Raw genomic sequence first — 25,450 nt, 5'->3', positions numbered from 1 at the left:
AAAACCAGATCAAATGTCACTGTTTCACAGATACATACGCCATAAACATATAGTTTTAATGACCTGCATAGCAACACAGAGACAGGGGCATTGATTACATTCAGCAAGCTGGAAGCATTGAGGTGTACCGAGGCACATTTTCAACATGGCTCCATAGAGTCTGGATTTTTACTTTTGGCTCACTATGTTAAAGTTTGTATGTATCACATGATAATGGCATTATTGCTGGTTTAGGATGCCTCCAGAATAGATTGTGCAGCAAGTATGGATTCCTAGAAATTGTAAAAGTCAAAATGTAATAAAAATATTTTAGTCGGAGCTGCATGCTCTATTTAGACTGTACATTACTGACAAAAGATGATCATTGTTATAATCGCTGACAGTGACCAAATGTGCTTCGTATTCTACATGTGCTTTACTGTAAATCTAAATAAATGCCTGGTCTAACTGTTGTTTCATCTGATGGTAGGCGCTAGAAATCTGTGTGTTAGTATCCTAAGAAAATATTTGACTGCCTACAGCTCACAGTATGCTTACAGAAGCAGATTAACATGACAGTCAATGTTGTACAGTTACAATATTTTGAATTGACATAGAAAGTCAGTGAAGAACCGAATAAGGATAAAACATGCTTTTTATTAAGTATTGCTGGCAGTGAATTTTCATCTGAGAGGTTTGACCTCCTGAACTCCCATACAGGTGCAACTGCAACCAGTGTATCATTTAAGAGCATATTGCAGCAAGGCATTGCATTTCTATTTATCACAATTAAAGTGATACCACATTCCAGAATTATTGGCACCACTGGCGAAAATGTGTACTTTATTTGAATTAACTGAAACAGTGATTTTTTTTTTTCTAAACCTGCTCTACCACCCAGTTTACAATCCCTGGAAGCAAGAGAGATTTAAGAAGATCAGTGAATCTGAATGTAAAAATGTGTATGATAATTTTATTGGTGCTATTTGCTATGTCATGAAGGTAAACACACATCTGCATCACTTGAATTATTGATTTTTGAATAATTTTAGGTAGCTAAAGTTGGACGAGTTGTTGTTTCACTATACCAAAAAAAAAAAAAGAAAGAAAGAAAGAACATGGATTGCTGGTAAGTTCCCAGACACTAGTGAACTTAAAACAGTAAAGATCAAATAAATATGTATATAAAAATGTTTAGGAGTTGTTAAAGTAAAATAAAAATGTTTCTGAAAATTATTTTCAACTGTAATGAGTACTTAATTAAAATAATAATAATAACTTATGTGTATTGATCTCACACTGGAGAAATTTATCTCTGCATTTAACCCATCCTCTTGGGTAGCAGTGGGCTGCCATTGTGCGGCACCCGCAGAGCAGTTTTGAGTTAAGGGTCTTCCTCAGGGACCCACAGTGCAGGCTGTTGGGATCGAACCGGGTACTTGCAACCTTCTCAGAGCACAAGCACACTGCTCTAACCACAAGGCCAACAATCCCCAATAAACAAATAATTGTATGGGGGTGCTAGTAATTGTGCAGGGAGTGGTATATCCAAAAGCATGGTAGACATAACTAACAAAGTATTGTTTAAAACAACAAAAGACAGAAGCATGTGCAGTTATAAAACAATAAATTCGAAATCATTTCAAAAAGCATTTCCACATTATAAATACAGTCACTTATCAGTCTCCACATTTTTCAAAATAAATGTGAATGTTGTTTGTGTTAAAGCTTTTCGTTGTTTACATTTAAGTGAGCAGAAAGCTGTTTAGGCCTGTGGTTGTGGAAGAATAGCGTGTGTTTAGCGTGGAAAAGATTTGGTGCACAAACAGAAAACAAAGCACTTGTTATCAAAAATTAGTCCAGCTGGCAGAAGAATCATAAACGAGCTATCACCACAGTTATTTGATATTAAAACAAATTGCTAACTAACTCCAAATGTTATACATGCGTTCTAATATACAGAAAATATTTCAGAACTATTTTAGTCACAAGCATGTCTAGTGATATATTAAGGAGGTTTGAAAAATAAAATATGAACAAAACTTGTTAACATTTATTAAGTCATTGTAGGAGTGTTGAAGCATTAATAAATCAAATCCTAACAGTCTATCATGTCACACTCCAACCAATTACCTCTTAGCTAATACATTCAAATGCTTAGAAAAGATTTAGCTGTGTTACATTGTTTGGTGAAGTATATTGGAAGACTGTAAGATTCTTTCAAGAGTTAACAGGAGGGAGTTTAGAAAGACATCTTAAGCAACTTCCAAACACTTACTGAAGGTCTGCTTGAAACTGTTTTTATTAATGACTTACATTTTATAAAAGTGCATTTTTTCCAGCTTGCCAAGGTGTTCAGTTTGTCTAAAAAGTTTCCGCTCAGATCTGGTAACGACATCACATTTATATCTAACTGCAAGTAAGAAAACCAGCGGACTTGTTTTTTGTTTTTGGATCAAACTAGTATTACCAATTATTAACTGAAATGTTCAAACATTTTCCAATAGTCTCCCACTCATAATGTTGACATTTGTGTTGTATTTCTTAGAAGGAATTTGAAAAATTCCTTGAAAGCACTTAATGTGGGATGTGATTCTGTGATCAAAGCTTCAGCTTCTTTAAACAGGCATATAGCAAAGCCAATGTTTGAGATGAATTGCATTTCAGTGAAGTCCTTTTTGAGCTTTTATTGCATGAGAAGTCTTTCACACAAAGCTGCAAATGCTTTTTAACTGGAGGTTTTTCACAAAATAAAGTGTTTAAGAGCTAACAAATTCAAGTTGCTACAGTGGAGTCCTGAACACACCTCTTTTGAGGGATTTTTGAAATTTGACTAATGTAATAGTTACTTCACTAAACCTGGAACTAAAATATAACATTAAGAGTTGGGAGTCTGTGATGGAGAAGTCCTGTGCTCTGAAAGCCGAGGCACCTTTCCTTTTATGTTTGCCATTTTGCTCTCCTCCATCCAACTTTCATCTTTTCCTTTCTTCATTTGAACTTTCTCTTTATTCTGTCGGACCAGCTTTAGAGCTCTAGATATGAAAACATCCAGGTCAAACAAGCGCTCTTTTTGCTTGACTGGCAGAGAATCCATTGAGTCAGCATTGGACAGCGGTTGAGACTCTGGGAGCTGCACGAGGGGAGTTGGAGGTGGCGATGAAGTCTGAGGGGAAAATATAGCTGTGGGGGATGATGGAAAGAGAAAGGGGGGGGTGTTAGAGGAGGATGTGATGGAAGGAAGCGGGCTCAGTCTGTTCTCATCGTATTCAGCTGATAGGTGATGGGTGGGTTCGTTGCAGTGGAAGACGGGGGTTGGGAGGTCAGTAGGAGACAGAGGAAGAGGGGGAGAAGAGGTGTAGCAGGAGGGTGAGCATTGCCCTATTGATGGGCTGGTACTGGGGGAGTGCAGACGAGAATGAGCGCTCTCCACCCAGCGAGTGATTTCCTGGAACAAGTCCCCTGTGTCATCCTCCTCCTCCTCCTCCTCTGCTTCCTCTACTTGAGCTTCTCCAAGGTCCACTATGCTGCCTCCAATGGGTACAGCAGGCACAACTAGTCTGCCAGTGTTGCGCTTCCAGTGAGACAGATCCAGAATCAGCTTTGGCTCCGAGTAATGCTGAGGCTTTCCCTCCCGCCATGCAATTTTATCCAGATATGAAGGGGAGCCCACTTTGTAATCACAGGAGCGTGCACAGTCAAGCTCCCCGTACCCTAAAGCACAGACCCGTTCCAGAGAGGAGTGAGAGCTTTCCAGGAAGCGTTCGGCTGAACTGCTATGGGAATATTTTCGGGGGTCAACCTGTGTAAAATTAAATGAAGGAAAGGGAGTTAAAAGCAAATGAATAATTCAGAAAATACATCTACAAAAGTAATCATGCTCCTTGTCATTTTACAACCACAAATATTACATCATATTACATATTATAAAGTCATGTAAAGTATGTTTTAGCCCAGAGGTCTTTAACAGGGGGTCAGCGTCTCTTAGGGGGTCCACAGAGGTACAGCATGGGGTTTGCGAAAGTGTTGGTTGGTTAGATTTTTTTTATATTACCCGCTGGAATTTTTTCCACTCATTGAAATGTCTTTAAATGCACATTAATTAAATTCAACACACTGTAGTAAACAGATAAATGGAGGCAGAAGATGTCTTTTAGTCATCAATGCACACATTCAGCGACACACAAGAGCTCTTTTGAAGCTGGGTACCGTTTCATTCACAACACCTGTCCCATCAATGAGGAATCAGAAATACTTGAATAATTCCAGGGAGGGATTACTTTCGTTACATCACTCCATATCTAATAGAGTGACTATAGGACCAGTTTGATAAAACACATATTCATACAATATATAATTAGGGGGTCCCTGCTCCATCTTGCCATCTGTTTGGGGTTCTTGGCCTGGAAAACGTTGGAGACCCCTGTTTTAGCCTATAACAGGTTTTCCCCTACAACCATCTTCCTATCATCTCTGACCAGCTACAAGTTGATTTTTATTAAGGAGTGTAAAGGTGGCCAAATATAAATATTTTTTTTTCAGTTCAAACAAAAAGATCTAAACATAAAATAAACATAGTTCCTTCCACTACACAGGTATGCAGTTCTTTAACCCCTTGAACCCTACGGACCCACCGGCGGGTCCAGCTGCTACGTGACCTCGTAATTTTACCAAACCCCCAGTATTGATGTAAAAAACATATTTGGCACAGTTTGGTGACATTTATGGATAAATGTGCCAAAATGGCCTCTCCGCCTAAGAAATGTCTCACTAATACCATTCTAAAATAAATATGATTCATCTGATTGAGTCCAAATTTGGTATATTTTTACACAACATTTAGATTTGAAAGTCTGTACTACTTTTTTGTGCTATAAATAATATTTTGGTAGTGTTTTGCAATGTTTATTTCAAAGAAAATTTTGGCGAGGTTCAAAAAATGCAAAATATTTTGTATTTTGTCCCTAATATTTCAGGCAGGGTCAAAGCTACAATGGTGCTGACACCAGAAAACCATTCTATGACATCTTACCTTTACAGACGTACCAAAAGTTTCTTCTTAAATCTAATAGCTTTGAGGCTATAAGTTATTTACTTTTGTGTGTTTTTGTCAGGCAGAAATTTATTTATACCCCCTTAGGGTGTAAGAGGTCAAGCTGGTCTGATATGAAAAATTCCCTTGCATTAAGTTGCATTAAGTTTGCAGATATAACATTTAGAAGGTTGTAAAAGCTTTAAATGACGTAAATACATTCAAGAACTTCACAAATAGCATAACAAACCTGAGCTTCTTCTGTCAGGGAGCTGGAACTGGCCCTCGGGTCCTTCTGCACCTCTTCATTATCTCTGTTGTCCTCCAGGTTTGGTGGAGTAGGACCAGAAGGCATGCACGTACACCTCTCGCCTGAGTACGGTGCCCATACATTAGCTGATGAACTGTCATCATACCTGCAAGCAGTCATTTTTTAATTTGATAACTGTTAATATAAAATTAACTTATGCACAAAGACCTTTCATGTCCTTGTTGTAAATGAGAATTAGTTCTCAGCTGGCCTACCTAATCGAAAAAAATAAATAAAATATTACATTTTGGCATCCATCAGTACATAATCTTAGACCAAAGACATGCAAGTTTTACACACACTAGTCTTATTTTGTCAGCTGTAAATCTGGGTTATAGTCATATTTTTTCTGTGTATTGTACATCCTGCTGAGGAACACTAAACACCCACAGCAGTATAAAGCTGAGGTCATTCAGATTTACTGTAACGTTCACAAAAGAAGTTCCCTTTTTATCTGCAGCAACAAGGCCAGAACAGGACATTTGACTCAGCTGTAACATCTTTTGATTTTTACTCCCCATTTATTCATATTTATAATGACAAAAAAATATTATAATTAACACCATAAAATATATTTAATTTCAGTTAGATAAGCCATAATTGGTCATAAAAATGTCAAATAGAACTTCAGTTTTCTCTGTGGCCAGGATGTTTTGTTTTGTTTAGTGTTTTCCGATCTTGGTAGTCGTTGAATATGGCTTCAAATCAAATCATGGTTGCAAGAAAAAAAACATCTGTTGACTTGTGCTTCTAAGGGATTTGTGATCTTTATTCTTAAAGGGAAAAAACACCTACTGTAACAGATGAAAAAAAAAAGCAAGGTATTGGAAAAGTATTCTAAAAGAAAAGTCTATTGCAACTGATTACCGATTTCTAGCAACGTGGTTTGTAAATAGAAGTAAAAAGAAAATGACCAGTCTTGATGAAATTAACCAATCTCTGCAGTGACAATAGCATTATTGTGTTAAAATACATTGTTTACCTTTCCCATTGAAAGCTAGAGGCTGGGCTGTCGCTGCTGCTTAGGCTTGGCTCAGTGATGAGGCTGTCCAGCTCATCCTCAATATGAAAAGGGTGTGATGAGACGGGCTCATCCTCTGGACAGGAATACTGCTGAAGGAAAGGGTGAGTTAGAGCTTCTTCAGCTGTCAGACGGTCCATGGGGTTAAACGTCAAGATGCGCTCCAGAAAGTCCACCGCTGAGGGAAAAAAACAGGCAGGAATGGCAGATAAGCTTGTTTAAGCGAAGAATATTTCTCAAGATAAGTCTAAAGGCTATTTAAATACATTTAGTTAAAAGATACTCGAACCTACCCCTTAGTCTGACTACATTTATTCCAACATTGATTCAATTGTTTTTTTTTTTACATCATGATTAAATAAAAGTAATTAAAAACTTTTATGGAAGTATGGTTTTATAAGCTGATCAGAGCATCTGGGAACTTTGAATTATGAACTCGAATTCCCGTTTCATAGATATGAAATGACACTAAACAAATAAAGAAAATAAAGCCTTTTCCCCTCAGCCACTTTTAAATAGGAAAGAAAAGTTAATATGGCATTCAACTTATCCATGTGTGTGTGGTGGGTCATAGGTTGCAAGATGGCTATAAAAAAAAGTAGTTCCTCACTTAAACTTGCTCATATTTAGTATCAGAGGAATAATAGATTACTAACAAATAAGGATGGATGATGATCCTGATTCTTTTCTAATCTCTCTAAACGCTCACTATTACAGAACTACATTATATTTGCTAGTGAGATGTTTTGAAACAGTATCAACATTTTTCTAGGTCACGTTTCACACAAGTTTGTGAATTAAAGGGACTAGTCGTGCGTTTTTGTACTCTGTCTAAGAATATTTATTTACAATACTTGATATGTTCTACTCACCCAAAGGATCCACTTCAGGCAGCAACTCAGAGAAAGGAGTTTTGACTCTCCATCCATGACTGACATATGATGGCATCACCTAAAAATGTAAATGAAAAAAAAAATCTATCTCCTTTTTCTTTTCTTTTCTTAAGAATATCTCTGTTAAAACTAATGTCTACTTAACTGGTTTTGCCAGAAAGTTGGTACCGAGCTGCAGGTTTGGTTTGTTGTTTTTTTTTTTTTTTTACCTTTTTTTGCTAATTCACCATTATTTAATATAGGTTCTCAATTATGAGTTTGATAATGTGCTGTTAAATCATTTGTCTTTCTGTCTTTTAGCTAACCAGTTTAATTTAATGCACATTTTTTCCATGTATGTTTCTTTTGGAATCAATTCAAATAAATACTGTACATCAAAATATATATAGCCAAATTAATGAGCTATTTACTTTCAGATATTAAATGGTAAACCAGTATAGATCCGTGCAATATCACAAAGAAGACATAAATAAACTAGTTGATGTATATATAGTATATATAAGTCACCTAAAATCTCCTTTATTTTTTCCCATCCACTGTATATATCTGGATGCACTGTGTATACTTTATGCACCTTTTCCTCTTCTGTGCATCTTCTGTTGTTTAAGAGCCGATGTCACAAGTAAATTTCCCCATTGTGAGATCAATAAAGTTCTATTTTATTCTATTCTATTTTATTTTATTTTATTTATTTTAAGATATCCGTACTACACACTTATAGTGAAAAGGTACTGACAGAGGATAGATTTTAACCATAGATCTAAAATGATCAATCTGAGCTGTTTTACCATCCTTTACAAATGCTCTACAGAATGAGAAATTTAAAAGCTTTCCCCACCTTTGGACTTTGATTTTGCGTCCGAAGGTGTGCCGTACCGTTACAGTAAGCTTTTAAAACAGCTTATGAAATGTGTAACATTTTAACCAGATGTTGAACTTTTAACCAGAAACTTAAACTGTGTCATATTTCCCGTAACGGACCTCCCTTTTATGATTACATCCATATTTTTTAGCACGAGTGTGTTGAAAGTATGTAATCTATATTTTTGTTACAAAAATGGTATGTTGAAATCTGTATTAATACCAAGAGTCAATTTAAAATCCTAAATGTCATTATAGCAACAAAGATTTTCATTGACCCACAGTATATGCAGAAGATATAGCATCAATGCAAAGCTGCTTCAATAAATAAGGGCAGGTTTGAAGAAAAATCTTTCTGTGATACTAGGATGTGAAACTGAACTACATTGACATCACTCCACAGACATAGGGGATTTTTTTTTTAGATGTGATAACCTTCTGGGTACACTAGGAGATTAAGGAAAAATATATATAAAATTGGTTTAAGAGACATTGATTTTGCACAATCAACTAATGTGATATTATAGTTATGTGGCTTGCAATGCCCTCTGGGGTCTCACCTGTAGAAGATCTTGTCTGTCCTCCTCTCTCAGTACGGGCACTGTATCAAGAATCAGCTGCATCTGTTCCAGCTCATGGGCTCCTGAGAAAGAGAGACAGCCAAGCAGAGACAGGCAAAGAGGAGAAAGAAGATTGGTTACATAAGTATATAAAAACATAAAGTCAAACAATAATAACCCAGAAGTGTGACATGACGACACAAAAGAGGATTCAGTTGAAATAATGTAGACAGGCTGCAGCAGTGAGCTTTCATCAAGTTAAGGCAGGATTTTACAGATGTAGTTAAGGCATTACAGACAGAGCCAGTGTTCTCTGCAGCAGCAAGGACATCTGAACTTTACACAAAAATATCTTAAGGACAACAGGAGGTGGTGCTAAATAAGCTCGAGTAACATATTTGGTTGTAAGTGCTTTATTTCTTCCCTAATAAACAAAATCACAAGTCTACCGCTTTCCTAAAATTTAGGGGAAAGGTGAGCAAAACATCTCCGACACCTGATGTGTGAAAGTCTCACATAACAGGACTAGCAGGGGCAAAAGGATGACCTTTCTGAGTTTTTTTTTTTGGTCGTCCCTGTGGTGAAGAATAGACAGTGGAGGTCAGAATCAGCTTTTCAGCTGGAAGTACGTTTGCTTCAGACAGGCAGCATTTCTCCACCATCATTGATATTCTACTCAGGCAAAAAAGTAGCCGCAGGAAGGGAGGAAAGTGTCTTTGGTGGAGGACAGAAAAGTAAAAAAGCAAAGCTTCTCCTGGCGAAAGTGTTCACTGCTATAAAATCTCTTAAACTCTGCAAACAAACATCGGCAGCTTATCAACAAACATAACCATGATTGGAAATTACTACGGTATTTTGAATGATCAGTGTTTTTATTTAGCCTCCTAACAACTTGAATTGTATTTCTTTATTTAATTAAGTTAGTATATAAAAATTTTTATATTACTGTCTCACAATGATGCTTTGATATAGGATCTATCATAGTACCTGCAAAAAGCATTCGTCCAGTGATCATCTCAGCCAGTATGCAGCCAGCAGCCCACATGTCTATGGCCTTGGTGTAATTGTTGGGGGACAGGAGCAGACGGGGGGAACGATACCACTTAGTTACCAAACCCTCAGACAGATAGCCCTAAGGGGTCGGGTGTAGAGGTAGGTGAAGAGAAATAACATGTGAGTGATGCAACAATTGAATATAAATGGAATACATTTCACTTTTTCAGATATTCTTATTACAACCACAAACTTCAATGTCTGCAATCCGTTGGGATTTCTGTGACAAAACCAACACTAAGGAGTGCATGTAAAAGAGTTTAAGATTATTAGTAACCAAACAGTTTTTATGAAAACCAATGAATACAGAAGAAAGTTGTGGAGTTTAAATACAAGCTTTGTTCTTTCTCCTGTAACTATATATTTACGGCATAAACTCTAAAAACGCTTTTTTTCAGCTGGAGAGACGACTTTCCATTATAGAAAAAAATGTCTCATCTTCTTTTCTAAAGTTTAGTATTCCATCTAACTGTCAGAATCTGAAAAAAGTTTCTTCGTTATCTTCATCTTCATGATGTAGTGTGGAGTTATTTGTGCAGATAACAGGCAGGTCCGTTGGCTAACTGAAGAAATCTTGAGGAGAGAGCAAAGATATTTCTTTCAAAATAGATATTCGAGATGGCGTTTTTTTCACTTACACCTTAACTTGTTCTTGTTTTATGCAGCATGCATAGATATGTTCACTTTTGAGGTTATAATACTGTATTAATACTTTGATAGGAGGGTACATTCTGGTCTCCCAAAGTAAAGGTCTGAAGTTCTAGTCTCTAATTGAAAAGATTGTTTCCTACTACTGAATTGGATGATTTGTGTATCATTAAACAAGCTTTTATTATTTAATTCTAATCCATTTACAGTTCAAATGGACAATTTCCTTTTGCATATTACCAGATCTTAAACTACAGACGGGCACTATTGCATTTATTCAAATAAAAATTTGTTCACATTGTCAAAATTAACTGGGAAGATTTTAAAAAAAATTTTTTTAAGCTCAAAGCTATCGTTTAGAAGATTATTAGATTATAAGATTATTTAGAAAATATAAGCCAGCTTTGTCATACATGGTTTGGTAGACTTCAAAATTAAAACTAAATGTCTTTAAAGACGGTAACAATAAAAAATATGCTTTTCTTTGTTTTCCTTCTAAGCAGTAGGTTATAAGCATTACCCAGCAAGTCAATTCCTTACAGGCTGCCCACACTGATCCTTAACCTTTATTTATACAGATCTCAGCAGGGGAGCTCTACAAAACTCAGCCGGACTTAAAGTGGTTCTGCAAGGCTTTCCAGGCTAGCTTTATTAAAGAGCAAATCTTACAGAGACACTGGCATTAATCTCCTGTTGTCCAGCAATGCAGCACAACTTAGTAGCTGTAAATAAGTAGTTACAATTCTTTCTGGCAGGTTTTTATTTGCTTGTCTCGTCTTACTGCTCTTAGTTTTCCACATTTTACTCCTGCGCCATTTTTCCTCGTCACCTTTTCTTCCACTGGGACACTAGTTCATTAATTCCTGTTATTTTACTGTCTCAACTCCACATCTCTTTTCTCACCCCGTCCTTTATTCTCCTGTCTTTCCCCTACATGTTACCCCCCCTGCTGCCTGTTCTGGTCTACATTGCAGCAAATAACCAAAATGAGCACTTTGACATTTTCTATCTCTATGCTGCTTTGATTTGCCTTAATCTGAACTCTCCCTTCTTCGTCTGTCAGACAATCTTTTGCTTGCTTTATATTTTTAGGAAATGTTTAGATAAACTGGTAATGCAAAATGAAAACCCATGTAGATCTTAGAATAAAAAAGGCATATTTAGAGTGTGTTTAAGTACTTAAACATTGTGTCTGTTAAACAGTTTTACATTACAACCACAAACCTCAATATATTTAAATATTGCATTATATATCAGCAAAAAGTAGAAGATTATTTTAAAATGGGGGAGAGGAATGTACTGGTATTATTGTTTAAAAAAGATTTCTGGAAAATGTGCACATGAGGACAGTTCTTAAAACTGTCTAGAACAACCTTTTAATGCAGTTACAGCTGAAAATGCAGAGATTTACATTCATTCTTTGGAGTATAGATCAAGCTCAGCCAGATCAGATGATAGCATTTTCAAGTATTGTCATATACTGTTTATTTAGCTAGATCATAGCTCTGAACCTTAAAGTGGAAATGAGTTGCTGAATCCATTCCATTTTAACTCTGTTTACGATCCTAATCCTGTATGACTTTTGGAGGATTATAAAATGCAGACCAAACTTTTTTCAATTTGATTTAGTAAAAAAAAAAAAGAAAGAAAGAAAAATAAAAACATGCATAAGTTTTATTCCAAAATACAACTCTGTGTTAGTCTGTGATATAAAATATCAGATAAAGGTCCGCGGTTCTAACCACATGCAATATGAAAAGACTATGTGAAAACATTGCATAAGCAATACCTGAGGGCTAATTAACAACACAAACCTTTTGGCACATTTCCTCTTCCTCTCCTACTTTCCTCTCTATTTATTTGGTCTGACTCTTTTTTTTTTTTCCTTTGCCCTTTCTTCACATTTAACTGGGTCTCACTTTACTGCAGATTTGCTTCCATTCTTTCACCTGTTTCTTCCTTACTTCCTGCAATGTTCCTCTATGTGATAGATTTTTTTTTTTTGTACCTTTGTTTTCACTTTTTTTCTCTCCACCATTCTTCACACACGCATCCACCCTCAGAAACAACAACTTCCTACAGTAATATATGTAAACAGTATCACAATAGATCTCTTTTTGCTCTTTTTCTGGGGTTCTTTTGCTCTTCTGTGCAATAAACTATGTTGTCTCTCTAGATATAGTTAATTGATAATAACTAGAGAAGCTTTGTCATTTAAAGAGAAATTTTCATCGCACTAAAAGTTCCCTGAAATCTCATAAATCAACCATTCACAATGTGCTGGATATCTGATTTTCCCCAAAAATATACAATATAGAAACCAACTAAAAATAACTATAGGAGGAAGAAAAAAATAAACATTAAGTCATTTAAATTTCTAACAAAAGTTACAAAACAAAAACACATAAGTACAACACAAGGACAGAGAAAAGAAACTGAAATGTTTTGTCTTTCTTTTGTCAAAACCTTCTTACAAAACTTTACTTGTTAATGAAAGTATAGCAAAGATTAATCATTCTATAAATGCAATGAAATTATGTTCATTTATATTGCACAAATTACTAATAAAAATGTAATGTCTGAACAGTTTGCAAGACAACAAGATCCAGTGCATATAACAAAACGTATAACCAAACCAGACTGATATAACTCACTTATGCCCACTGATTCAAATATAAGGACAGGCCTTACAGATTGATCCTGGTTCTGATGTAATGCAGTGGAATCAGTTTGAAATTCCAATCAATCATAAATAATTCAAGAGTTACCCATCCACCTATGAAGACACAGCTAATTCATTCAGATCATTAACTTTGCAGCAATCGCTCCATCTGAGCAAAAAGTGTACAGTGGACTGCCAAGACCAAATGGGCATTAAAAGAACAGACAAGACACTGGGTCAAAACCATGAAAAAGGTCCAATATCTAACTTTTTAAGTAGTGAGGATTACAATGGACTGTGTGAAACTATACCAGCTAATGAAGTAAATTAAATAAAAAAAATACGAATTTCATGTAAATTTAATAGAAAGTAACTTAATTCTGCTAGAAAGTGGGTGATATGTTCAATTCAATACATTCAATTATCATGATTTTGGCGCTGATGGCCTGATTACTCATTTCATACACCTGCCTATCTCCACCCAGTTCTCATTCATTTGATCCACCTGCTTCAGCCTCTATTTAACCAGCATTCAACCAGTCATGAGTGCCAGATTACCCGAACCATTGTTGAGAGTTCTCTAGCGTAGCTGTGTTTTTTCTGATTGCCTGACCTGTCTTCAGACTTCTGCTGGATTTTTGCCTATTTGTGTACATATCTGGAACTGTTTCCTGACACCATTCTGGATTTCCCTTCGGCACCTCTGATCTCTTGGCTCTGACTGCCAAGCACGTCTTCGACACAGGCTTTGGCTTCACCCTCTGGATTATCCTGCCTTTATTCGTCTATTCGGTTCTGATCGATGCTGTTCTCCACAGTTCCGTCTCAAATAATATTTTTTTTGTGTGTTTTTTTTTTTTTTTTATCTAACTGTCTTTCCGCCTGGAATACTGGGTCTTATGGCATCTAGCTTGCTGGGTCTGATTATCTCATATCTTCCTCATGGTTTAAATTCTGTATATGTTTAATGCTAGGACAATACAAACTACTTTGACCAATAACAAATATAGTTTGCTGTATATTCACTTGAGCTCTGGAGGGCACAGCAGTTCAGCAGCTTCAAAATTGAAGGTGGGTAAAGTAGCCAGAGATTGTACTAAAATAAGGTGTAACTTCAAAATAATTATTTAAGTAAAGGTTGAAACTACAGTAGCATAAAACTATTGCTACGAGTATTTTTTTAGTAAAGTTTTTTTCATTTAAACACTTTGTTAGTTATAAGTAGTTACTACCCACCTCTAATTAACACTCATATAGGCACTCAAACACAACCATCTATTTTTTACATGTTTTTTTCCTTTTACAAAACAGGAAATTTGTAGGTTTATCCAGACTGTCCAAACTAAACTATAACAGCATTCCGATTTTTAGTAAAGCAAAACATTTATAAACCACAAAGCTTTATAAATTCTCCAGTGTTCACAGATTTGATTACACCTGAGCTATTTTGCAGAGTAACACCTAAAGCACATCACTCAAACATCTATGCACACTGCAGAAAAGAGCCATCAGGATCAGTCACAAGGCTATTTATCATGACCACACTAACCCAACATTCATTTCTGCTTGCCTAAATTGTATGATCTGCTAGGGTTTTAAACTTCACAACTAATGTATAAAGCTACAAATAAACAGCTACCAGACAGCACACAAAAACTTTATTTCAAGAGAGAAACTGATTATCTAAATTTGAAAACTTCAGTACTATAACAAATATGAGAACAATGAGCATTAAAATTAGCATTTCACTCAGTGTTGAATTAAAGCAACGTTCAAGCATGAAACTGTTAGGAAAATGCTCAAACTGGATTTCTTAAAAAATATGAGATGGAAGAAGGGTGTAAATGTGTGTAAATTAGTATATATACATTTATATGTGCACAAAGGAATTTATCTGCTTACTTAATGGTCTTTTAGGGCAGTATGGACTCCTACAGTACGAATCAGGAGGATTGTTGGTGTTAAGGGGTATATGAAGGAGAAGGGTATAATTAAATAAGTTTCACTTCCCCTTCTCAGATATAAATGATAAAAACTTTGTATAATGTAAAACATATACTATTAATAATATGATTAATTATACCATACTTGTATATACTAGATTGCCTGAGATAAATAACAAATGAATCCATCCATCCATCCATCCATCCATCCATCCATCCATCCATCCATCCATCCATCCATCCATCCATCCATCCATCCATCCATCCATCCATCCATCCATCCATCCATCCATCCGATCTTTCTATGTTTTCTCTGTCTGACTCTTTTTTAACCAATTTTCTTTTCATGTTTCTGTTTTATGTTAGAGTGTTTGTTCCTACTCTGCCTCTGCACTTTTCACCTCTCCTTTTCCCAACCCTCTGTGGTATAAGATTTCCCACCCTTGCTTCTCATGCATACCTTCCTCCTCTGCTGCCCCTCCACCCTCCTCAGCCTCCCAGTGCACCCCTGTCTCTGCACCCAACTGATCCCGAGCTCCCAGCCGACAGAGATCGCCTTTCAGGAGAGCATCTCTTCACACACACAGGGCTGAATCAAACATTACAGAGACACAAACGTGAACACACACCCAGCCTTGCTAGTGTTACAGTGCTGCTGTGGGACCTTCAAATATAACAAAGCTGGGCAGTCAAGTTGTGAATTGCCCCATTAATCTTTCAGAAATCTTCACATAGAGCTGACAGCCTAATCACAGTTTGATTACTTCAAAACTTGACACCATCTCTAGAGTAAGTGTGGGTTTTGGGCAGAAGAGACAGCTACATTTGAAAAACTTAGGAATATGTAATCTGAGAGACAATAATGATGACATTTATAATAAAGCTTTGTCTGCACAGAATGAAGTATCCCGGAAGAGATGGCTAGACTCAGTCTTTGGCCTTTTTAAAGGCAGAATCCATCTAATGACAGAATGAGAGAAAATCACAATACATTTAGTACTTTGCATACATATAACTTGGCATTGAAGTTCTTTTTATGTATTATTTGTTTTAGAACCAAAAGAGTCAAACTTCACATAGAGAGTTATTTTTTCCATATTTTTTGGAATAAAAGGGTTATGATCAGTCGGATTAAAATGTTTATGAATGCTAATTAATTACACACACACACACACACATATATATATATATATATATATATATATATATATATATATATATATATATATATATATATATATATATATATATATATATATATATATATATATATATATATATATATATATATATATATATATAAAGTGGACTCAAAGGGGCAGGGTAATTCAAGATCAGATCCACCCAAGGCTGAGACTGAACAGTACTGGAGAAACATATGAGAGAAGGAGGCATCCCACAACACCAATGCTCAGTGGCTGGAAGATCTAAGAAAAGATCACAGCAATCTCCCAGAACAAGAACCAGTAACCGTTACAACGGCAGATGTCCATGAAAGAGCGGCAGGTATGAAGAGCTGGACAGCACCAGGCCCTGACATGATCCACACCTACTGGCTGAAAAAACTAACCGCACTTCATGCACGCCTCGCAGCACAAATGAACCAACTGCTGATGGATGGGACCCACCCAGAATGGTTAACCCAAGGACGGACAATCCTGATCATGAAGGATCCCCAGAAGGGAACAATCCCATCCAACTACCGGCCAATAACTTGCCTATGTACAACATGGAAGCTCCTGTCAGGCATCATAGTGGCTAAGATGAATAGGCACATGGCTCAATACATGCATCCTTCCCAGAAGGGAATAGGCAGTAACACCAGAGGAGCCAAGCACCAGCTACTAGTGGATAGAGCAGTCACTTGAGACTGCAAGACCAGGCAGACAAATCTGTGCACTGCCTGGATTGACTATAAGAAAGCCTATGACTCAATGCCACATACATGGATACTGGAATGCTTTGAAATGTACAAGATCAACAGGACTCCAATAGCCTTCATCAAGAACTCAATGAAGCTGTGGAAAACAAGTCTGGAAGCCAATGCAAAGCCAATAGCACAAGTCACCATCAAGTGTGGCATATACCAGGGCGATGCACTATCCCCGCTGCTGTTCTGCATAGGCCTGAACCCCCTCAGCCAGATCATCACAAAGACTGGCTACGGATACCAATTCCGAAGCGGAACAATCATCAATCACCTCCTCTACATGGATGACATCAAGCTGTATGCCAGGAGTGAGCGAGACATCGACTCACTGATCCACACTACCAGGATCTACAGCAACGACATTGGGATGTCATTCGGACTGGACAAGTGCGGTCGCATGGTCTCAAAGAGAGGGAAGATGATCAGAACCGAGGGGGTTGAACTACCAGAAGGCCACATTACAGATGTGCAGAACAGCCACAAATACCTTGGGGTGCCACAGGCTAACGGAAACCACGAGGAGATAGCAAGAAAAACTGCCACAGCTAAATACCTACAAAGAGTAAGGCAGGTCCTGAAAAGTCAGCTGAATGGGAAAAACAAGATCCAAGCCATCAACACATATGCCCTACCAGTCATCAGATACCCCGCTGGTATAATAAACTGGCCAAAGGAGGAGATAGAGGCTACTGACATCAAGACGAGAAAGCTCCTCACAATGCATGGAGGGTTCCACCCCAAATCCAGCACTCTGAGACTGTACACCAAGCGTAGCGAGGGAGGCCGAGGGCTAGTGAGTGTCAAGACCACTGTCCAGGATAAAACAACTAAGATCCAGGAGTACATCAGGAAGATGGCCCCCAAAGACAAATGGCTTGGCGAATACCTCAGGCAGGAAAAAACTGAAAGTGAGGACAAGAAAGAGGAAAAAGAACCATCATGGAGGGACAAGCCGCTGCACGGCGTGTATCACAGACAAAGAGAAGAAGTGGCTGATATCAAAAAATCCTACCAGTGGCTGGAAAAGGCTGGACTGAAGGACAGCACAGAGGCACTAATCATGGCAGCACAAGAACAGGCACTCAGTACAAGATCAATAGAAGACAGGGTCTACCACACCAGGCAGGACCCCCGGTGCAGACTGTGCAAAGATGCCTCTGAAACAATACAGCACCTAAAAGCAGGGTGTAAAATGCAGGTAGGAAGTGCATACATGGAACGCCACAACCAGGTAGCTGTCATAGTGCACAGAAACATCTGCCATGATTATGGGCTGGAAGTCCCAAGGTCAAAATGGAAGACACCTCCTAAGGTAGTTGAGAATGACCGAGCTAAGATCCTATGGGACTTCAAGATCCAGACTGACAAACAGGTGATGGCTAACCAACCAGACATCGTGTTGATCGACAAACAGCAGAAGAAGGCAGTAGTGATAGATGTGGCAATCCCAAGCGACAGCAACATCAAGAAGAAAGAGCATGAGAAGCTTGAGAAATACCAAGGGCTGAAAGAGGAGCTAGAAAAGATGTGGAAAGTAAGAGCAGCAGTGGTGCCAGTGGTAATTGGAGCACTGGGGGCTGTGACCCCCAAACTGGGAGAGTGGCTACGGCAGATTCCAGGTAAAACATCAGAGGTCTCTGTCCAGAAGAGCGCAGTCCTAGGAACAGCTAAGATACTGCGCAGAACCCTCAAACTCCCAGGCCTCTGGTAGAGGACCCGAGCTTGAGGATGACACATACCACCCCACGAAGGGTGAGAAAACAGTTTATCTTTTATATATATATATATATATATATATATATATATATATATATATATATATATATATATATATATATATATATATATATATATATATATATATATATATATATATATATATATATATATATATATATATATATATATATATATATATATATATATATATATATTATTAGACTGCTGAATGTTTTGTAAAATGGGTTATTTTATTATATTTATTATAATTTATCATTATATTAAAAAACCCTGAAATGTTAAAACTGTAAAGTTACAATCATATGTTTATATTACTGTTTTTCTATTTTTTTATTTTACTTTTTTTCAAGGCTGCACATGAAATTGTCTAGAGAGCTGTTCTAAACTAAATTTCTTTTTGTTTTACACTTGTGTAAACAAAATGACAAATAAATCTGTCTAAGTCTAAGTCTAATTGTCATGTCTGAACTTTGACTAGGCCTAACTAGCTAATATACCCTGATCTCAAACCTTCCATTCAAGCTCTGTCCAGGCACCTCTGCCTATTATCAAGTCTTTTTATGGCAGGATTTTATTTCATTTTATCAATTCTAGTCTTATTGTTCCCGCTTAAGAAAACCTTCCCCACAGGATGATGCTGCCGCCACCCTGGTTAACCTGGAGATAGTGAGTTGGCTTGACTCCATCTGTCCCTCTGTCTGACCATCCATGTCCTTGTGTTTAATGTATCATTGTAAGCAGGGGTGTCAACCACAATCACTCCATAATGTCCAGAGCCTTCAGCATCTTGTGACAAATTATCCACCCCAGGCAGCCTGCCACTGGGCAATTTAATAACCTTGGTGGCTTCCGCTAAAAAGATGGAAACACCTTTCGCTGAATCATCCGATACTGCCATCTCCCTGATGTGGCTTTCAATGCAAAACAATGTCTACATTCGGGGTTTACAGTCTCTCGCCTAATATAGCCTGAGATAGTCCCGACTTCCCCCCTCTGAGTGTTTGAAATGGCTGACCAGAAGGTCAGCAGAATGTTCTTTTTCATAGCCTCTCTGAATTCATGCCAACACAATTTTTTTCAACCACACTGTCCTTCTGGCCTCCCGGTATCTGTCTCCTTGTTCAGACATCCCGATTAAAATCCAAGCCCTGAACACTTTCTTCTTCACCTTGACAGCTCCAACTACTGCTGCTGTTCAACAGCAAGTCCTGTTATTACAAAACATCACATAGTTTTCTATCAAGTGTGACACTTTGTCAGACACTCTTGCTATATACTGTGGTTTTTACTGTTTGAGGCCATTGTATAGATGACAAAATATATGTTAATATAAGCAGTGCAGCTAGATTACACAGAGAAAATGTTAATGAAATACTGTCTAAAAATTAGACAGCCCAAGAGCTTGAGGAGCTATTGTCAGTCCCTAGATAATGATTCTCTCTAAATGAAATAGAAAAGAGATAACATACACAAGTATTATAATTATCTCTTTGATTTTATTCAAAGGCTCTATGGTGCAGACTGCCTGAAAAACTCTGCTGACTTAATAATATTCATAAAATCATCCATTCGCTACAGAAATTAAAGACAACAAAAGCCTTATATTTGATACTGTTTTTGTTTCTTACATGAAGAAAGCAGATTTAAATAATTAATGCAAAACCTTTAAAAAGACCTTAAAAAAGACAGGCTACTATGTGTATATTTTCTAAATGACACATTTTTGTTTTTTACCTGACCTTGCATTTCTTTTAAAGATAAATCTGGAAGCTGTCATGTGATATTTTCACATTAACATAACAAACCAACATAATTTACAAGTAAAATAATTCATTCCCATTTTATTTTAAAGGGCTATATTTAAATGTTCCCTTTTAATCCTTTGCCTTCATTCACACAACATAAAAAAATATGCAAATGTGCGACAACAAAAGGGAAAAGTGTCTAATGAAAGTGAACTTCAATATGTGCAGGGAAAGGTGGAGGTTACGCCAGCATAATCTAAATTGGTAAATATCTGCTCTCCCTCCTTAGCAACAGCTGCCCTATTTTCGAGATTTTAGAAATTTCCATGTTATAAAGAGGCATAAAAAGATACAAACAGGGTATTTGTAAACCTCTCTGAGGCAGAAGCCCCAGCTGTAAGTAAGTCCTAATCAGAATGCAGCGCTCTATGCTTGTCTAACACTTACCTTATGAGAATAATGGGGGTCCACTATTCTAGCAAGTCCAAAGTCACCAATCTTGAGCAGCATTTGGTCTGTGTTGATGAAAATGTTGGCAGGTTTCAGGTCTCGGTGCAGGACGTTAGCTGAGTGGATGAATTTAAGGCCCCTCAGCAGCTGATAAAACAGCAGGGTAGCATGACCTGTTGAAGGATGGAAATTAGTTATAGGTCTAATTAAGATCATTTTCCTATAGTATAATACAGTTCCTAAAATTAGTGCAAATAGTTTGCACTTTTCAAACTGAATTTATTTATTTACGTTTTAGCAAGTGAGGTAAAGTTAATTAATACTCACATTATCCATACTGACCACAAAAAGAAAAATTCTCTAGTTGCTTGTACATCCCTCATGCATCAGTATTTAACAATACACCGTAGAAAAAAGAGATAATTTAAGTCATTTTGTGATTTGCAAATAAAGATTTTTTGTTTTCTCTTTAATTAAACATATAAAAAGATTGAGGATTAGGTCACTTAGGACACACATGGCTTATGTGGCCATGGGTTAATGTTGAGACCGTGGGTTAAAATCAATGTCCACTTGACCACCACTCCAGTAAAATAGATGCTTTAACATGAGTAAACCCGGGTTGACTAGCCATATGGGCTGTAGAAGCACCGCTATTTAAAATACATGGTTGGAGACAGAATGAGAAACAGTAACCAGGGCCCTCTGCCTTTTCCAAATCAAAGAAAAATCCCCTATAAGAGCCTAATCTAGTTTAACATGCCCCAAACACCCAACAAACACTGCAACAGAATGAGTGGAAAACCTATAAGTATTTATTCTGTAAATTTGGCCAAAACTTGGGAATATAATCACTGTTATTCATACCTAAAAATAGTTTTATTCATTAACAAATATGTCTTAAAAAGGACTAAACCTCTATAATTATTTGACTATCTAATCAATTAGAGCTGGTAGTTATGCTTGTCTTTATACACTAGTAAAGTAATAATACACATTAATGTGGCTATAATGGTTAGTATGCTTTTAAACAGCACTGAAAATAATTACCTTTTAGGCACCACATAACTTTCAGCCACTAGGGGTGCTGTAAGTTCCAGTTTTAGTGCCATAGAAGGCCACTGCCATTACTGCACTGTTGCAACACAATCGGTCTCTCTCAGGTTTTGGATTCTGACAGCAGACCACTTTGAGAAAAGTCAAGTTTCATGTAAAGATAAGGCCACATTCACCCTTCAGTCCTACTTCAGAGAACCAAAACAATGTCTGATCCAACCCTGACTCGTGAATGAAAAAAAAATAGATGTATATAAGTTTAGCTCCAGAGTATAAGGGGAGCTCAAACTGCTATAAAGCTGCGTTCTAGGTCACACAACCTGTTCAGCAACAGATCCGACCCTTATAAGTTACATAAATGAGTTTTTTAGAGGTGCAGCCCACTATACACTAAGTGCTGTATGTTAACCGGAAAAAATAATTTAATATATCTCAAATTGGGCTAATATTTGAGACACTTGCTGCTAAATATATATTTTTTGGGGGTAGAAAATGTTTCTTGAAAAATTACCTCATTATTTAAATCCATAAATCAGATTAAATACCTTATATTTTCTCTTACTTGTAGGTAGAGGTCCCTGGTCCAGTAACCGGGCCAGATCAGTCTCCATACACTCCTGGATGATATAAAGGGCGCTAAGCTGGGATGGGTCCCTGGGTAGCGGCCATCCGTACGGCGCCACAACCTCATGGACCTGCACTACGTTCTCATGGTGAAGTCGTTGTGTGATTTTCACCTCCCGCAGGGCATGCTTCATAGTGATTGCATCTCGCATTACCAGGTTTTTTATAGCTACTCGCTGCCCAGTGCGCTGATCAAGAGCAGACAGGACGAGGCCAGTCACACCAGTGCCAAGAGGTCGGGGGTCGACAAAATGGCCACTAAGTTCAAAGCCATGAAGAAACAAAGAGTTGGCCTGGCTGGCCATTGTAGCTCAGTTTGAGGGGATGGGCTTATTATTTTCTAATATGCAGCGTTATGCAGAGGATGGTAAACCTTGTTGGGGAACCGTGACAATGTCTTTCTCTTGTTAAGAATCAAAATATCGTGGGGAAAAAAAATTGCCTGCAAGAGTCACATCTGGTTTACATCATCATGAAAAAGGGTGTCCTAGAGCAAATAATAGGACATTTTTGGACCTCCTTTGGGCAATCTTTACATCAGATATGTTGCCCATTTTAGCATAAACAAAGACAAAATGTGTGTTACAATTTTCTTTTCTGATGCGTGAGCCTATAACTAAAATAAGAAGTATTTTAGCTTAAAAAAGAACTTCTAAAATAAATCAAAGATGTATCTTTATCAGTCATCCATTAGTTTCATCTTTATGCCTGTGGTGGAGACACACACAGCAACGATTTAAAATATCACTTTCCCTTCAGCATCTTTCTCTTGACATATGATGTTTTTTTTTTTCTTCTGCTCTAGACAGCAGGTTAAAAGAATTGAAAGCTTTCTTTGTATCTCCTAGATATGGATGTAAGTGAGTCTCACTAAAGTAAATGAGTGCAGGAGTATGTGGATATGTACAAGCCCTATGTGAGGTTAATTCTGCTCCAAGTCAACACATTGTGGGACACTCTCCTTTGCAACATTGAGATTTGATATTTAGGCAGGTGCAATAGGGTTGGGTCAACAGGAAGGCATTCAGAGAGCCTCTGTTGGCTCCTCCTCTTCTTCCATGATACTGCTGAGTTCTTCTGGCAAGTTCATTCAGATCATTGCCCACAGTTGGATGGAAGTTAAATCCCGGAACTGTTGTACCCCCCTGTGTTTGCATGTGCACACGTGTGCATGAGTTTAATCCCCCAGTAATCTTCTTTCTGTTGCCTTCTTATGAATGTAGAGCTTTCAGCAGCATATCGTGGTCAAAGAGAGAACATCCTGCTCAGCACATCTGCTGTTTCTTCCTCTGCTGCTGGGAAGAAAGAAGGGGAAACAGGATGAACAGAATTTTGAGATGCACAGACGATAGATGAAAGTTAAACAGGGAGAGGTTCTGTTGAAGTGTGACTGTTACATAACATGAAACAGCCCTGTAATCTAATCCTCAAAAGTAGCTCCGTGTTCCCCGTATGGGTAGTCATCTCAGTTATATGCTGAAATGTATTGATCAGAGACCTCTTTCCGCCCTCCATTTTTATGTAAAGCTGTAACTAAATGTTTATTTTGAGAGCTAAAAATTAGGAGCATTCATTGTTTAGCTATTCAATTGGATTGGGTGCATTCAGACGGAAAAATTATGTTTATTTTGTTATCCACCTGCACATCATGCTAAAAATTTGTGGTGAAAAGAACATTTATTTTATTTTATCGATGGAGAAGGAGACAGTTCTTTAATTTTAAATCTCTATTACCTTTCATTTTCCTTCCTGCCTCCAATGTGTCTAATAAATATACAGTAAATCAAGCTTTTTCAATCATTTTGTTCCAGTGTGACACAACCATCCTTAAAAACATGAATCAATCCATTAATCAATACAACGAATCTCCCTACTAGGCTGAAAACCATCCCTGTTTTGGGTAGGAGGGGCAAGTGGGTCAGGTCATGACACTGTCTTTTTTTATTATATCATAGCTTCTCTCAGATCAGTGAATCTCAGACAGACTGCAGGAGGCTGCAAGATAGTAAAGTGGGAGCAGTTAGAGTAGGGAGATGGAGCACATGCTGTAGTGCTGGATGGGAAGTGCAGCACTGGGGTAACTTTATAAATAATGCATAATCACTTGCAACAGCGGTTCCTGCTCTCTTTAGCATTTATTCAGGCAACAGCTGAATTAATTTGGAGTTTGCAGACCGAAAATGCTGCCAGGTTCTGTGTCCAGAACCAGCTAATCAAAACCGTTAAATTGGCTTTAATTGCAATTAATATCCTATTCATGAAGAGAAAATGAAATTGCAGGTGATTTTCGAGGTAAATTATGTTTTTGTTTTTCTCTCTGCCAATCAGTTGCGTTTTTGTTTGCTTTCTTTCCTCCTCAGTGTTTTTGCGCTAATACAGATTCACTTTAGATGCTGCATGGCCTCTGAACACCATGCAGCTGCCTTTGTGTGTCCACACAGTAACGCCCCTCTGACGAAACAAAAACACTCAAAGTGCATAATAAAACACAGAGCCTCTTTTACCAAAATTATAAAAACAAAAACAAAACAAAAAAACTACACAAGCAACCATGTGCACCGTGTCACTATTTGAAGACTGTAGTTAAATCTCACCAATAGGGGGGTTTAGTTGGTTTTAAATAAAAAGGAAAAGAGAAGAAAATAGAGTGGAAAGATAAATGAACAGCAACCATCTGTACTCACAGAGGCATTACGCAGCCGCAGCGTCTCCACCACAAACAAAGATCCGGATGTAAAGATGTGATAAAGATAGATCCTTAGGAGCGGAGAAAGTGAAACACCTGTCCATCGCTTTGAAAGTGAGATTTGGACGATATAGAAGGAGAAGAACAGCCGATAGGAACAAAGGCAGGCAACAGAAGGAGCGATCCGATCCTCAGAGATGAGATAAAGCAGAGGCTGCTTCTCTGTGGGCGACTGTCCGCTCACTGTCAGCGCTGAA

At 37.5% G+C, this 25,450-nt stretch overlaps 1 protein-coding gene across 3 annotated transcripts; it reads right to left on the bottom strand.

The window, feature by feature from the left end:
- Window positions 1–669: 669 nt before the first annotated feature.
- mapk4 (mitogen-activated protein kinase 4) lies at window positions 670–25,450 on the bottom strand. Of its 3 annotated transcripts, none has more exons than XM_038281461.1 (9): window positions 25,192–25,450; window positions 22,446–23,802; window positions 20,825–21,000; window positions 9,644–9,788; window positions 8,657–8,739; window positions 7,215–7,293; window positions 6,304–6,520; window positions 5,262–5,427; window positions 670–3,781 (listed from the first exon to the last, which is right to left on the bottom strand). In XM_038281461.1, exons 2-9 carry the CDS (start codon window positions 22,810–22,812, stop codon window positions 2,858–2,860), a joined length of 2,157 nt encoding a protein of 718 aa, XP_038137389.1. In that variant the 5' UTR covers window positions 22,813–23,802; window positions 25,192–25,450; the 3' UTR covers window positions 670–2,857. The 3 variants fall into 3 exon arrangements, with proteins under 3 accessions (XP_038137389.1, XP_038137388.1, XP_038137390.1); XM_038281460.1 differs by having other exon boundaries at window positions 22,446–23,799; XM_038281462.1 differs by lacking the exon at window positions 25,192–25,450 and having other exon boundaries at window positions 22,429–22,539.

Source organism: Cyprinodon tularosa, unplaced genomic scaffold (genome assembly GCF_016077235.1).
Source record: "Cyprinodon tularosa strain WSP-4 unplaced genomic scaffold, ASM1607723v1 ctg171, whole genome shotgun sequence".
Taxonomy (NCBI): Eukaryota; Metazoa; Chordata; class Actinopteri; order Cyprinodontiformes; family Cyprinodontidae; genus Cyprinodon; species Cyprinodon tularosa.
The sequence above is the reverse complement of the archived record's forward strand: the minus strand, read 5'-3'. Positions and strand labels throughout refer to the sequence as shown.

What these genes read in the sequence shown, in the direction of transcription:
- mapk4 (XM_038281461.1), bottom strand. Translation starts at nt 22,812, where the DNA reads ATGGCCAGCCAGGCCAACTCTTTGTTTCTTCATGGCTTTGAACTTAGT. An exon ending in CCAGGGACCTCTACCTACAA is followed by an intron (nt 21,001 to 22,445) that starts GTAAGAGAAAAT and finishes ATCCTTCAACAG; the next exon opens with GTCATGCTACCCTGCTGTTT. An exon ending in CCCTGACAGAAGAAGCTCAG is followed by an intron (nt 3,782 to 5,261) that starts GTTTGTTATGCT and finishes AATTTTACACAG; the next exon opens with GTTGACCCCCGAAAATATTC.